The sequence below is a fragment of the Aythya marila genome (genome assembly GCF_965140915.1).
Source record: "Aythya marila genome assembly, chromosome: 7".
Lineage (NCBI taxonomy): Eukaryota > Metazoa > Chordata > Aves > Anseriformes > Anatidae > Aythya > Aythya marila.
In genome coordinates this window covers 32,615,368-32,631,591 of record NC_139048.1, presented here as the reverse complement: position 1 = coordinate 32,631,591, position 16,224 = coordinate 32,615,368, and the positions used below count along the sequence as shown (strand labels likewise).

The window sequence follows — 16,224 nt, the reverse complement described above, 5'->3', positions numbered from 1 at the left end:
CATCTCATGGATGGAATTAAACAGATGGATGGATGGATGGGCAGGGAGAGGAGGGGATGCGAAGCGGAGAACGGAGAGCAGGCAAAAACCTTAGAGGGCGAACAAGGCTGAGCGATGCTGGAAGGGACCTGGGGGTGCCCAAGGAGCCTGGGGGACACAGATCTGACCCCACACCAGCAAAGGGAAGGGCAGGGAGCAGGAGGCAGCAGCGGCTGCCTGTTTGTTCCTGGGGTTGTTCCACAGCTGATTTATAGGGTAACAAGCACAGTTAGGGGCTGAAATGCTGCGGAGACGCGTGGCCGTTTGTCACTGCAAACGGAGTCTCCTTTTGCCCATTTTTTTCAGCAGTGGCATCCTCATGTCCAGCATCCCTGCAGTGTCTGGGACGGTTTGGGAAAGCCACATCCCGCAGCAGGAGGAGGAGGAGCCCGAGGGCTGTAAGAAGTTTGGGATCAGCTGGGAGGGCAAAGCTGGATTTCAGCGCTAATTGCATCCATTCTGATTTATCACGGAGGATTCAACTCCTGGCGGTTTTGCGTGTGCTCCGAAATGCTGGCATAGCTGGAAGTTGGGGGAAGAGTAGAGGCAGTAACAACCTCATTGTTCAGCGCCTGACGGCCTGACTAGCTCAACATCTGCTTGAAATATTAATAACTGTCAGATGGGAACAGCTCGGGGGCTCTGTGCAGTTTCACACCATCTGTTTGTAGAGTAAACACACTTACACACCGAACCCTTTTGTCAGGGCTTTTCTTCTTGGGATGGGCAGGCGGCTATGGAGGGGCCGTGACCGCTTCACCCCAAAGCATTGCATGGCTTTTGGTGCTCCTCTTTGGGATACTTTTTATCCCAGAGGAGCACCAACAGCACCACTCCACATCACTTTGATCCACCCCATCCCATGCTCCGCGCCCTGCTTTCCCCATCCCTTCCTTGGCTCAACAGCCCTCAAATTGCTCACCACCTGTGGGATTTGCATCTGGGATGCTCCTACTCACGTGGACCTGCAGCACAGTGGTGCCCACGGTGGCATTTTCAGGGAGGCTGACATTGTAGAGGGGCTTGCTGAAGACGGGCCGGTTGTCGTTCTCGTTGAGGAGGTTGATCTTCACGCGCGCGAAGCCGACGTGGTCGGGGATGCTCTCGTTTGCAAAGAGCTGGGTGGGGAGGCAAGGGGAGAGTTAGAGCTTCTGCAAAATTACCCATTAAAAAAAAAATGCAGAAAATAACTCCCTCCCACTTTGCTCTAGCCAACCTCAATGGTTTACACCTCATCACCCTATCCCTCACGCCGCCGTCGTGGCCGTACCGAAAACTCGTAGCGGGGAATGGTCTCGAAGTCCAGTGGCACGGCCACGCGGACGCGGATGTCCGCCTTCCCCTGGATGGAGGTGGGCGAGATGATGAAGTGGTTGGAGTTGTTGCCCACCAGGTAGACCTCAAAAACGCTGTTGGGGCCCTGAAAGGGAGAAGAGGAATGCCGGTTACCTGAGGCGCACAGCTCAGCACCAGCCTCAAGAACTCCTTGTTGTCTTTTTTTTTTGATGCTTGACCACTGAGAGCTGCTGACCTGAGCAGCATCCCTGCTCGCCCTCCTCCCCGCAAAACCGTGCTGCATCTCCTCCACGTGTCCCGTGCCTCTCCTGGGGTCCCTGCGGCACGTGAAAGCCCCTTTTTGTGGCAGCGAGATGCGAGGGATTTGCTGGGAATCCAGCGAGGAGCGTGTTAGTTGGAGGCGCGAGATAAAAGTTGAAACATCAAAAGAAACCCAAATGTTTGCAGGGAGGGAGCAGGGTGGATTAATTCCAGCTGGGGAAGGAGATCAGTCTCCAGATACCTGCCGTCCCTAATTACCAGCCTCTCCAGTGCCTCAGTCTCCCCATGTGAGGTCTGGAGAAGGGGAGAACATCAGCCTATTGGGGGGGCTGCTGCGAGGTGCCGTTCATACATTTATGCCGCTGTTTATTTTTTTGGTTTCGGCCCCCATGCTGCTTTTCTTGCTCCCGGTTCCTGGAGCCTGCGAGCCCCCTGCGGATGGCTGAAAGCAAATCTGAATATTCAAATTGTTATCAGCTGCCCAGCAGAAGGGGCCGGCTCGGCCCGCGCTGCCACCGGTACCCAGCTCCGGAGATTTTTCTGCACGCTTCTCAAATCCCTCACCCCCTTCCTCCCGGCCACCCAGAGCGAACAACGGGGCCGAGATGCCCAGGAAGAGCAAAACAAGAGCTGCTACCCCAAGCACACAGAGGTCCCAGAGGGCTCACGGTTGGCATGGCACAGGACACTCGGGCACAGCACGGGGTGCTTGGGCGCACCGGTCACGATGCTCCTTTCCCCCCCCATGGATAAAAAACCTAACGCCGATTCAGCTAAAGACAATTGCAGCCACTGTTGTGCATAATTATCACTTTGTTGCCCGTGTGTTTGCTCCTCGGAGCGTGTAACAGCAGCCGCATCATGGCCCCAGTGCTGTGATGCCAACATCAGCCCTTTGTGCTGATACCTGGCTTCTCAGTGGCTGATTTGTCCCAAATGGTGCTCAGCTGACCAGCACCACACGTGCAGACTGGGAACCCCTCCTGGCTGATCAGGAGGCCAAAAATAGCTGCATCCACTGTGCCAGCCCAAGGTAAGGGGGTTTTGGAAGCGTTATCCTTGCTTTTTCACCCAACATCACACTGGCTTCATCATTCGTGCTCCCACCCACCTGGGGATCCCTCTGCCCTATAGCTCAGGTAACGTTTCTAAAGAAGACAGCCTGCCTTTGTGAAGCAGCATCGCTCTGGTTTCCCTCACAGACACCTTGTAGGCAGGGGCAGAAAGCCGGGGAGTGCCTAATATCTCTCCTTCTGGCATGTTTGCAAAGAAAGAAAAGTGCTAAGAGTTCAGCAGGGGTGGGGGAGGACAGAAAGCAAAAAAAAAAAAAAAAAAAAAAAAAAAGAATAAAAAAAATTTAAATGCAATTAGTGCCTCTTTGTATGGCTTGGCTACCTTGCGCCGGGTTCTAGCTAGGCAGAGACAAGTAATGCTTAATCCTTCCTTTGAAAACATAAAGAGGGCTGTTCTCTCCACCTACTTCAAGGCATTTCACTTGAGTGCTCTGGATAGCCTCCCTCCGCTGCCAGCTTGGGCTGCCAGCACCCACCGCTCGCTCCTAGCTCCTGCTGAGCACCCACTGCTCACAATGCATCCACTGCTCGCCCTGCACCTGGGCACGATGGCACCAAACCCTGATGCCTCACTGGCCACAGGCACTGCTCCCCTGCATCCCGCAGGATACTTGGAAAAAATCATTCCCCAGCCTCATACCATCCCAAGCCTTTCTCCTTGTCCTCCATACACCATCAGCCCTCTCCCCTTGTCCGTCTGTCCGTCCCAAATGTCAGACCTGCTCACCCCCCCGCCCCAGGAGCTGCCTTCCTTCCCCAGGTTATCTCCCGAATTCCACACACGCCTGCACAGACGGGATCAATCCGAGGCTGCCTCGCCTCCAGCTTATCTCTGCTCCAAATGATTGATTTTCCCTCTTTAAGGGTAATTTGCTGGTGAATTCCATGTATTGCAAAAACCCCTGTGAAATCTAATTCAGCCCGACTGGCAGCTGGCACTTTTGGGAGAGAATACTCGAGCGCCGTCAATTCCCCCCTACAATTCCTGGCTGTGTAGATCATATTTATAGTGCGCGTGCCTGTCATATGCATATATATGCTTGGGATGATTCATATATTGCACCTGCACATGCATGGGCACATACCGTATCCGTATGCAGCTCCCCGATGCAGCTTTGTGCCCCGAATATTGCGGATTCTCGTTGCCTGAATTTTCTTTCCCTTCTCTTTTTTTAATTCTCCATCTATCTTCCTTAATATGCTTATTTTGGGGGAACTTTTAAAAAATTATTTTAAAATGTCAGCCCGTCATACTCGTGCTCTCCACGGTCTCTGCCCTTTTCTTCCTCTTCAATCGACCGTGGCAAGGAAAATCGAGTGAAAGCCATGGTGGGAGAGCTGGTTTCTCTGGCGTGCCACTTCCCTTAATACACTCCTGTGGTTGCAGTGATGCTGGCACTGTGAAATCTTGGGTGAAGGAAGCTAAAATGGGGGATGCCCTGGACACAAGGTGCTTGCAGAAGCCACGGCTTCGGCTGGACCTCTCCAAAAATCCCACCCCGAGCATTCAGCATGAATTTCATTTCTCCATCAGCAACTTGCCAGCTAAGCTGGGTAGCCTAGGGTGTCAATCTGCTGTCGTGCACAGGATTTATTCGTCCCTGCCAATCTATCACGTGTGTGAGAGGAGAACCCAGCCCCCGTAGGAGAACACAGCCACACGTCTCCCGGAACATCCCATCGAGCACAGCTCGGTAAAAATGCTGGGAGACTCTCACAGATTTTCATAAACAGCTCTCAAACGGCTTTGGAAAGGTATTCAAGTGGCTTGCTCCCAAGCTGGCAGCCAGAGGAACTCAGCCGCACAGAGGTTAATGCTTTTTTCTTGGTTCACAGAGGCTGGCTCCAGAACCAAGCAAACCCCGTGCACTGCTTTCTCCCATGTTCAAGTGTTTTTGAGAAACCACGGGGAATGCAGAAAGCAGAGGGGAAAAGAAAAGCCTTGCCCAAGCCAGCGCTGAGCCGGGTTAACCAAAATCCTCCCGAAAGCAAAGGCTGAAGGTGGTGCACTAGCAAAAAGACAGACCCAAACCCCACCATTTCAGTCCTCCATGTGGCCCTGGCCACAAAAAAAAACCAACAACTTGTTTAAGGCCCACAGTGCACTTGAAGGGCCAGACTCACACGCCACGTCTTCCCCCAGCCCTACAGGACATGGTGAAGCTTCCACCATCCATCTGGGGTGCGATGGAAGAAGGGGTCCCCAAAGCCACCCATCACTGGGGGACGCCAGGGCTCAGGCTCATCCAAACAGGACCTCAACAAGGTGAAAGATGGCTTAGGAGCTGAAGCAACAGCTTTGACATTTGGGATTGTTCTCCATGGACTTATTACATGGGCTGAGAGGCAGGAGACCATGCTCCTACAAAATGATCTTGCCCCAAAACCTAGCTCTGATTTCATGCACTGCATCCATCTGCTCTCATTTATTTATTTAGCCGCTCTCCCCAGGGACGTGTGTGTAGTTCTCCTCTTGTTCTCCTTTCTCCCTCGCTCAAATGAATCGTGTCATCTCCAGCATGAAGGTGGAACAGCTTCCATCAGCCGCATTCTCCCTCACGTCCCTACCTGAAGATCTCAGACCTCGCCATCCGACCCCTGCACCCACAGCTCCAGGCAGAGGGAGAGCCCACTGCCACCTTGCTGAGCTCAAATCCGGTGCTTTATAAACCTCGCAGCTCCCACGAGGAGATAGAGCATCTCAAATATCACCGCCAGGCATCTAGCCTCCCTTTCTGAAATGCACAAAATCAAAAATCCCACCCAATTCATTTGGGGAAATCACAGCATGCCCGGGCAATTCACCAGGAGCCACAAGAATGAGTCTATTTTTCGCTCGCCCTATTGGGAACGCGAGGCTATTTTTTATTCTCCCATTTTAAAATTAGCCAGGCTGAGAGGCTGGAGTGAGTCCTCGAATGGGAGTGACTCCAGTAAAATGAGCTTTTAACCAGGCACGATGACAGATCCCTCATTCTTATGTGGCATAAACAGGAGCGTTGCAATGCCCTTCAAGCGCGGAGCTGCTGACATCTCTCGGAAGGCACGGCAGCGACTCTATTCACAAACTAACCTCAGCATCTGTCACAGCCACATCTTCTTTATTAGTAATTGACATTTTCAAGGAAAAAAAAAAACACAACACACGCACAGTCTTTTCATCTGCCTAATAGCTCATCTGCACCTCTTCAGGCTGGGCTCACAGCTCCTGGTGGGTGACATCATGTCACAAGTGGGTTGTTAGCTATGTGTCATAGTCACTCCTCGTGAAAAAAACGGGATTTCTGTGGGTTTTACAGGGCTCACCGGATCCCACCCGGGGCTGGGGCAGAGCACGTCCATCACTTCAACCAGCAAAGGCCACCTCTGCCTTCCAGCCACTAACGGTAATTTCCTGCTTCTTAGAAGATGCACGTTTCCATCCACCCACTGGGATATTGTTATTATTTCTTTTCGGTTGGGGGGGAAGATGTTTTGTTTTGTATTCCTTGCTGCTACTGCTTAATCTACCTGAATTGCCAGGAAAAGTCCCTTTGGGACTCAAAGGTCCCCTGGGAGCCTTGCAGAAAGTCTCCTCCCTTCCTAAAACAGGAAAAAAAAAAAAAAATAAGGAAGCCTAGCAATGCCTGAGCAGCAGGCAAGGATCAGCATCGTGCACAATCCTATTTTCTGGCTCTCAGTGGCCATGCAAGCCTCACTGCATGAAAGCCCACCCTGTGCCCGTGCTCTGGGGACCAAGCAGCAATAAGAGCTACACAATATAGGATATGACCATGCACCTCACTGCCAACAACCCTGCATTCCCCCAAAAACCACAGCAGTGCAAAGGGGCCGGCTCACCTCATCCTTGTCCTGCACCTGGATGAAGAGGGGGAGAGCGAAGCCCACCTGGGCCAGCTCGGGGATGGCCACGCTGTATTCGGAGCTGTTGAACTCGGGCGCGTTGTCGTTGACATCGATGACCAGGATGTTGAAGGTGGTGGTGACGGTGGCGTTGGAGGGCGTGCGGTCGTCGTTCAGCTCCGTGCCCTGTGAAGGGAGAAACCAACAGGGCAGTTGGGCTCTTTTTTCATGGGGCAAGAGACAGGACAAGAGGAAATGGCCTCAGGTTGCGCCAGGGAGGTTTAGACTGGGCATTAGGAAGAATTTCTAACTCTTTATTGGCATTGGGACGGGCTGCCCAAGGGGGCGGTGGTGGGCCCATCCTGAGGGATGTCCAAGAGATGTGTGGACGTGGCTCTAAGGGAGGATGCTCACAGCAAGGTTGGGGCTGAGCCCACCACCTCTCACCAGGCACCCACAGCTCCTCTGGGAACCCGGGGCCATTTGGCATCACTCCTGCTTCAGACATGGTGCTTGCAAACCTGCTCCCTTCCCCTAGTCCCCAAACCAAGGGGAGATGTGACGGGGTAGAGCGCACTCCTATTTTCTCCTTTGCCTCCTCCCGAGGTGCAGGCTAAACCACCAAAGTACTACTACAAGTGCAGAAACTAGGGCACCAGAGGAAAACAAGATTAAGACCTTAAAATAGGTTTGGCACCACGTGTCTAAACACGGGGCTGAGTCACAACCCCGTATCGCACCTCTATCTCAAGGGGGGCTTGAATTTTGCTTTCTCCAAAGGCAAGGAGAGCAGATTTTCTTGCAAGGCTTGCAAAGAGCCTTTTCCAGCAGGGTCCCTCCTCTCGTCCTCGGGCTCATTGCTATTCTCTGCTCCCGCACAGCCCAGCAGAACAGGCTGATCCCACAAGGAGCCACCCAGCTGGATGCTCGCCGCGCGTTGCAGAGCGAGGGAACATCGCGGGGAAGGGGCTGGCAATTTTCAGGGGGTGAGGAGAAGTTTGTGGGGAGGGAAAAGGAAACCCGCCAGCGCAGTGTGATTTAGCTGGGAGCCTGGCAGCGTGCAGGCAGGAAAACGGGCAAGCTTTCAGGTCCACAAACCTTTCCAAGGCTAACCAGATAGTTTTGTTCCTATTAAATATACACAACGTATGTGTGGTGTTGTTTTTTTCCCTTCTCTTGGTTTCTACTGAATTCAAACTATAAATCTCCAAACCAGGAGGTACCAGGGATGGATGCAGGTCTCTTCCCCATGCAGAAAACCCCACAATATGACCCGTGCCTGATATAAGGAGGGAATTTCTTGGCCCTTTGCCCCCTACCAAAGCCCAGCACTTCGCAAGGCGAGCAGGCTGCTGCCCTCTCAATCAATGACCCTTCCTGCAGTGCTGATTTCTCCCCACCTCGGCCCGGCCCAATCTATACTCCGAAATGCATTTCCGACCAGCTGCCCAGCTCAGTATTGATTTCAATTAAAGGGCTGCGAGCGGAGCCAGGTGCTGTGCTCAGGTGGGGCTGGGAAAGCGTGCTCTGGTGCGTTTGCTTGGCGAGGCAGCTTCTGGCACCTCTCCCTCTGCAGATACAATGGCAGGAGGATCTAGCTGGAGGCCAAATATACAAACTGGCCCTACACATCCATATGGAGGCAACCACGTTTGGGGCCACGGTGCGAGGCCCACTAAGCATCCCGCTTCACTCAGCCGGGGATGCCCACCACGGCCCAGAGGGATGTGTCCCCAGCAGGGAGCCCTCCCACCCTGCCGTGAGGCTCTCCCGGACCTCACCTTCACCGTGAGGATGAACCCGGCGCTGTAGAAGGGGTTCTCTCGGTCCAGTGGCCCGTTCAGAGTCAGTGCTCCGCTGATGTAGTCCAGCGCAAAGATGCTGTTGGTGTTCCCTGACAAAAAACAAGGGGCAGCATGAGCAGAGGCACAGCGAGGACATAAGCATCTTCCCCTGCCAGCCTCCACGTGCGACCAGACCCTGTGCTCAGGCTTTGCACACCCTACCTGTTACCTCAGTGTGCTTTAAAATTGGGGGCCCACTCCTCCCCAGACCTGCACAACTCTGGAAGCGGTGCTTTCCATTTAGCTGGATGTCTTTAGTGCCCGGGAGAGTGCTGGAGCATGAACTACAGGCACTCATTCTGTTTTTATGTTCTTGCTTTTCAGCAGATGTGTTTTTCCCCCTGCAGCTGCCTCAATCTCCTCTGTCTGAGCCAAATTTGGCCTCTGTGCTGGTCCTTAGAGGCACACAGGGTGCCTGCAGCGAGCATCCTGCCTGCCTCCTCCTCTGGAACTAGACACCGAGGCAGGATTAAGGTGACACTGGAGCCTCTCAGCCAGCAGATGCTGAAAAGATGAATGTCCTGCACCGGGGATGCCCTTGTGACAGTCCCCAGGGAACAAAAGCAAGCAGTTGGTGGCTGCAGCCTGGGACACCTGATGCCAGCCCGACACTGTATCGGGGACGGCTGCTAAATTAGTGATGGGCAGGGCATAGGGTCACCTGCACTGCTGCCTCTCCTCCTCGGCCCTTGCTCGGGGTTGCCATGTTAAATGTTATGTACTGGGGCAGTTGTGCCACTATCCTCCTAATATAAAGCATAATAAAAATACGCTCTCCAACACAAAATACTATGAACCCAGAGACCAGAGTGTTTGAGTAGAAACAGGTCAACGGGGCATGGATTGGATGCAAAGGGCTCAATGCAGCACCAAGCTCTGCACCCTAAAAATTGTGCTATGCTGCACAGTCACTTCTGGGATAACGTCAGAGATCCCAAGGACCACTCAGAAGGAAGATCCACACCTAGTGCCCTCCAGGGCTCCTTTCTGCTGGCTGGAGAATTGCTGCCTTTGCAAACGAGCCCTGGAAGGGAAAAAGGAAAGGGGTGGCTCCAGCCACTCCGAGGACGTTCCTAATTTCCCCTACAATGCCTCTCCAAGCAGCCTTTCGTTACGCCTCAGGCCGAAGTGCTCTCGCTGCCACTGAACAATGCGCCTTCCCCAGAGGCATTTGCAAAAATCTCTCTAATCATCCTCACATTTCTTCCCTTTTCTCCCAACAGCAAGAAAAAAAGAGGGAGAAAAAAGACCAATTTTGCCTTCCACTCCCCGCCAGCCTCTCTTCTCTCCCCACCCTTCAGTCCCTGCAGAATTTCTCCCTCTCCCCACCAGCTTTCCACCGGCCACGCTGGTTGGACCCGTGGGGACAGGACCCCTCCAATGCTGTGCCCGATGGGTTTTGTAGCAGCACCACAAGACGGAGGACACGGAGGGGATTTGCAGCTGAGCCGAGCCCCCCAGCTAATCCCATTTGTCGGATGACATGGGACGGCGCGGGCTTTCCCTTTCCAAAGGGAAAAAAAAAATAAAAAAAGAAAAAAATGAAAGAAAAGACAAGACACTGACACGTCCTCCATCTCCTCCTTCCTCCCTACTTTTCGGCCTTCGAGCATCATCCGAACCCACGGGGGGATGCAAACATTGCTGGTCCCAGCCCTGCCTGTGCCGGCGAGCATCCTGCTCGCAGCAGATGACTTTCACGAGCTGCCAAAGGGGAACCCATCACACACCTTGCGCCGGGTAATTTATTAATCCAAATGTGCTCCGTCAGGGCTCCTCGGCACCGAAATAGATGCTGTTGGATGTGGTTCAGAGAGTCAGCAACAGACACAGTTATCATCGTATAAATAGGCCGTCAGCTGCCGTGACCACTGCGCCGCTCTTCACCTTGAGGTTTTGCCCCGTACGACAGGCTGGGAAGTGCCCCAGGCTTAGATTCTAAGCTCTAATCCTCCTCCTGAAGCCTGTAGGAACTGTGGCTAGGTGTCAGAGAGATGCTTGAAGCCCACAGACATGACAGGCCCCTGCTTTGAGGGTAGCATTTCACATTAGGGGATGCTGAAGCTTGGATCACAACAACCACTCCTCTAAAGAACAAAGAAAAGAGAGGAGCAGCATTCCCATCCCTTCACCACCCTATTTCTGCCTGAACCCACCCCATGTCCACCTCCTAGGTGACACCCTGGGAATGAGGTAAGGCTTGTGAATGTTGGTTTTGCCCATTCCTGCAAACAGACGAGCCAAGAAATGCAGAGGATGTGTCCCAGTAAGCAGGGAGCAGGACGCAGTGTGTATCCCCAAAAAGAAGCTGCTCTGAATTGCCCAGCATTGCCATCTCAGAGCAGTCACACGCGGCTGAAGGATGCAAATAAAATGCAAAAAGAAAATATATTTGCACCTTCTTAGCAGCTACCCTGTTCACGCTGGATTTACAGGTCCCCAGAAAGCCTCTTTGCTCTCTGGCGGCAGCAGGCAGAGGCACCAGAACACGAAAGCAGCGTGCTGTGATGTGCCCAGGAACAACTCTGAATCAGCTTTTAAAGTAAAAACCACACGGTCAGGCTCAACACCTGCCAGAAAACCTTCCATACTAGCAAACATCTCAGAAGCCCTTGTTTTCTCTAGCCCTGACACAGCTAGAGACAGGTTCCTTCTTTCCCATTGCTTGCCGACACTCTGCCTATACATTAAATCCCAGGTAGGTACAGAGAAAAGTCCCAGCAATTAAACTCAAACTACTTTCTATATTTCCCCATAAATGGAGATGTATGGTTTTAATTTCCAGAGGCCATTTGCTGGGGGAACCACCTGCCAAGCAGACAAACCATCACCCCTGCTGCCTTGCTGTTATCCCCGGCTTGCCACGGAGCCAACGGGGTGACAAAACCCAAGGGTACGGCCACAGCCACCACCTCCCCCTTGTGCTATCTCATCCCCTGCCATTGGCAGGGTGGAAAAACAGCCTGTGATGAATAACTCAGCGCCAGGCACTTTCACACCCATCAGCATGTCCTCCTACAGAGATGAGTGCCCTTAAATCAGGCTGGAAGGCGCTCCCAGCAGCTGTGATTTATGAGGACACCGACACCCCAGCAGCTCACCCAGAGATCCCAACATGGAGAAAAGCTGGCACAACGCAGAGCAGGACTTGGGAATATTAAAATTAGAGGGCTGTATTTCCAAGGATGCTCCCCGGTGTCATGTTTAAGGGATGCCCTCAATCAGAGCTTCACGTGGCCCTTTGGAAAGGAAGGCACATGGACATGTGAAGTCTGATTTAGTATAAAATATCTCGTTTAGTACAGTATAAAATATCTTATTCCTTAGCAGCAGGAACAGAAGAAAGCCCAAGCACAGTTAGCTTCAGACACACCTCCCTCCTGCTTTTGTAACTCACACTTCTGTTCTGTCGTGCAAATAATTATTTTTAATCCACGCTTCCCTCGGGATGCGCCAGCTTTAGGAGGAGAGCGCTTCACCAGCAACTGAAGCAGCCTCCTAGAAAAGCCAATTTTTTGGGAAAAAAACACCTGCTCTGAGGGTTTCTGAGGAGCCCCGAGCACCAGCTGCCCAAAGCTCTCTTTTCTCACCTGCAGGAGCTCCCGAGCCCCATAGAAGATGTGGGAACTGCCTTTGTGCCCATCCATCACCATGCCAGACCTTTGGCATTGCCTTTCCTTTGGTTTAACCTCTATGATGACCACTGATGACAAAACCCCTTTGATCCATGATAAAAATCCTGGTTTTGAGGAGCCCAGACACTTTATCAGCAGCTGCATTTCGCCTTTTGAGGAGCCTGTGGTGCCCTGCACACCTGAGGCCGTTGCTCTCCCATCACCTGCTGGTGCCTGTGTGCCACCAGGAAAATCAATCTGCTTCGAGCAGAGAGCTCCCCGAAATGAAAAGCCTTATCTAGAGCAAGTCGTGGTATACAAGTCACCCTCCTCGCCTGGGACGTGAAGGATGAGGAGGCAGAGTGCCCGGCACAGAGGCTATCTCCGTAAATCTGCCAAAAAGGAGCCATGGATTACTGCACGGGATTAATGGTCTGTCCTTCACACAGAGCCCCGACCTCAGCGTCTGAGTATCGCCGACCTCACGGAGCAGCCGGGACCGAGCTGGGCAGCACAGGGGCTTCTTTTCCAAACCACTTTTTCATTGCACTCCTTGCAAAAACAGAGTTAAAAAGCATTTTTTCCATGGGCTGAAACACTCCTCAGGCCAGGAGAAAAGGGGAGAAACAGCCAAAAGGGGGTTACAAATAAGCGACGGACACAACTCCCCGAGCCACCCCGTGGACAACTAGCCAGGGCTGTGCTGCTGCCTGATTTCAGGCTTAACAGCCTTGTAAGCTGGCAGCGTGAAGTTAGATCTCCGGCCTTATTTTATGTGGTTATGGTTAATCTTTTAGTTTTATTGTTTTGCTGTCAGGGGAGGACCTTGCGCCTGGGGATGGCTGTATAAATAAGAGCTTCTGCACTACATCCCGAGGCATGGCTACGGCTGAGCAGGACCACAGCAGTGCCAAATTAATTTCCATATCCCGCCTCCAAATCACACCGCTGCCCGCTCTGAAGGAATGATGAACATTGGGGTCGCTTCGCGCCTCTCCCTCTGCTGTATATCCAAGGGGGGTGCTAAAATTTGGGTAGCAATGCCTGAACCCTGTGCCCTGGGCTTGGAAAGGGCAGTGGGCATCCCCCTGCCCTGATCCCCTGTCCCAGTAACACCTCCCCTCGTCAGTGCCAGCTCTAATTACCCACTCTTGCTTACGGTCTGTTTCTAATTTAATTTGCATCCCGCTTCCCATATGTTAGACCACTATTTTTTTTGCAAAATTGCCATAAAAATCTACCAGCTCAGGCACGAAATCTGCTCGCTGACCTTTCCCATCGTGATCGAGGATAATGACAAATTAATTAGGCTTTACCTGCCTGCCAAAAACTCGCGTGCCTTGGGTGAGTGGGATTTTAGAGGCGTGCTAGCGGCCGCTTCCCACAGCTGGGCTGTGGGGTAACATCTTTCTTGAGCAAAAAGCAGGTTGTGGAAATTATAGGAGAACATCCCAAGAAGAGGCAGGGGGCATTCACATATTTACCGGCTTTAGAAAAATAAGGTTTTTTGGCTGTGAGCTAAATATAGGGTGATGCCCTGCTCTGGCTGGGGAGGAGGCAGGAAAGATGCTCGTACCGAGGGGTGACATCTCTCAACCTATTCTGAAAATGCTCTGCAAATCTCGAGGAGTTGGCTTGGGGAAAAGAGAAGTCAGCCACTGCAAAGCAGCCTGGTGGCTTTGATGTGCTCTGCACGATGCTCTGATACGGGAGCTGCCCCCTGCCAGGCAGCAGCAGGGCAGGATTAAGCTCCTGGTGTCCGTGAGCAGAGCAGGGCACCTGCCTGCCTATCCATACCCCCCAGCAAAGAAACCTCAGGGCTATTCTGTGGGAAAGCCAGGTAGAAGCAGAAAAACAAGAATGGAAAAGGGTTTGGATCGGTTAAAAAAAAAAAAAAAAAGAAGCCCCTGCTGCACTTTGCCCACCGATACACGTGAGCTGGGGGAACCTCTCGTTTAATTCCTGCTGGGGCACATTAGAATAAATTGCAGAGGGAATTAGAGGAATAAATAATCCTTGCATCTTCAAAGGCAGGCTGACCTGGATGCTTGCAGTCGGGATCAATGGGCTTGAAAGCCCGGGTGAGATCACCTTGACCCCCGGGGTTGATTAAAAGAGCGTTCAGAGAGGCCAGGCTCTGCAGGAGCGATCGGGGAAATTATTTCCACACCCGCAGCCGCCAGCCAGCAGGCACTGCCACCACGGCTTGCTGCAAGGATTTCCCCCCAAAATCAATGCCCACACCTCCTGGGAAGGGCCCCCAGGGCTTAAGGGCAGCCACCACGAGGTGTCAAAGCTGTAAATGGTTGTGTTCTCCTGCTGATGACCACCACCATGCCCCGTGCCGTGTCCCACCAGGACTCACCGGAGACGATGGTGTAGCCAATGCCACGGGGACGGCCCTTGTCCTGGTCGACTGCTGTTATCATCCGCACCGTGGTGCCCTGCGGGGACAGGAGAGGGGTGTTAGAGCCCCAGTGGCACCAGGGCAAGTCCAATGGGCCCCACCAAGCAGGCTGGGTTCGGCCATGAGCCAGGGTGGAAGGATGTGGGGACAGATGAGAAGGGTTTGAAGCATGGGGAGGGCAGCCATCGGGGCTCCATCAAGGCACAGCCACTCATCATCAGGAGCTCAGCAGTGGAAATCAGAGTAGGAGGTGGGAGTGAAGCATTAGCAAAGGCACAGCGAGCTAAAGGAGCTGCAAAGGTTTAATTGAAGACAATAAGGAGGAGAAGGATGGACATTGGGAACAGGGGGATTGCCCTATTTGCAAGCTCATCCTACACCATGCTTCTTATAGCCCAGCACAAAGGTCCTCAAGGCCCCCAGAAGGCAGCGAGGACCACAAGAGTAACCCAAGGTCCTTGTTCAGCTCTTAAAATACAAATATCACACGCTCCTGTCAGCTCCAGAAGCTGTGCGTCCCCCGCCGCACTGCAGCGAGCCCATGTGAATACAAACACAGGCACATGCACATAATTAATGGAGTGTGAAAAAATTTACAACTCAGCTGTTGTTGTTTTCATTGGTTTATTAAACAGTGGGAAAAGAAGCAATCTTTTTTTTTTTTTTTTTCCCTGCCTTCAAAGAAAATGTCAGCGGAGGTGTTGGCATGGCTAACGAGGCAGCACGGCGGGCGGCAGTGCGGCGTTTGCCCTGCACTCCTTCAGCTGGAGGCCAAAGGAAAAGGCACTGAAGAAGCATCTCCGGTGCAGAGCAGGGACTCACCACGTCCCTGGCTTTTAGGGCAGGCAGATCAGTCCCTTCCCTGATCTCTGAGGGCATTTCAATAGGCTCCTTAAGCAAAACCCCGTGATTAGCCCAGAACACGTGCCAAAAATCCCAGGGCACTGGCCTTTGGGCAGCGCTCAGCTGGTGAGGCTCAGCAGCCTCCGTAGAATCTCTACATCATGGACAGGAATTGTCCTTTCCAAAAGAGCATGAAAAAAAGGGAAAGCAAGCAGCCGGGGAGCACCACAGTGTGCAAAGGCACCTGGCTGCTCCAACAGCTCGCTCGTCGCCCACTGACAGAGCGCAGGATGCTAAGGGCACACACAAATGGGGATGGAAGAGGAAGATCACACAAAACCAAGCCGAACCCTTGGCTAAAGCCATTATGTGATGGCAATGATTGACCTCTCACCAGCCACATCTCATTTTCCAATTCCTCTTCCCAAAATCCCACTAAACCACAATGCTATTCCTTGCACTACCTAGTCATTGCCATGGCAAGGGGGGGAGAAGCCGCACCCTACATCGGAGGGGACCATCTGGCCACCTTGAGCAAAACACATCTGGCAAAAAATTGGGATTTCCATAAGGATGGAAATCCCAAGCTGTCTTACAGCACCAGGAACTCTGCCTGGGGCTCACCCCGGGGATTTGTGGTGTGAACCCATGGCCCTTGAAAACTCCAAAATGCTCCTGGCACTTCTTAAAGCAAGGAAAATACTCGGGTGGTGGGTATAAACCGGAGCAGAATAACTCCCTCTAGGGAAGGAGGGAGAAGATTTAGAAAAGTAATAACTTGGAAGAGTCTATACTTAAAAGAAAGCAAAGAAAATAAAGAATGGCACATTATCCAAACAAAGTTTGAGGGTTTTTTTGAAGAGGGGCAGGGGTAAATCAATCCTTTTTTAATAAAACCCTGAGCTTTTAATAAAGTGTTCACACTGATGGACTAGAAATATTGTAAGAAAGAATTAACTTGGAGCTACTGAGACTCTAGGGCAAAAATAGCACTGATTTTACAT

The 16,224-nt window shown here is 52.4% G+C and overlaps 1 protein-coding gene across 1 annotated transcript in view; it reads right to left on the bottom strand.

The window, feature by feature from the left end:
• The window catches only part of CDH23 (cadherin related 23), a 129,166-nt gene that overhangs the window by 50,323 nt on the left and 62,619 nt on the right, over window positions 1–16,224 (bottom strand). Inside the window, exons 9-13 of the mRNA XM_082765371.1 lie at window positions 14,336–14,414; window positions 8,294–8,406; window positions 6,510–6,698; window positions 1,310–1,459; window positions 999–1,157 (exon numbers count right to left, since the gene is read on the bottom strand). Coding sequence (XP_082621497.1) covers window positions 999–1,157; window positions 1,310–1,459; window positions 6,510–6,698; window positions 8,294–8,406; window positions 14,336–14,414 — 690 coding nt within the window. The remainder of the gene's footprint in view (window positions 1–998; window positions 1,158–1,309; window positions 1,460–6,509; window positions 6,699–8,293; window positions 8,407–14,335; window positions 14,415–16,224) is intronic.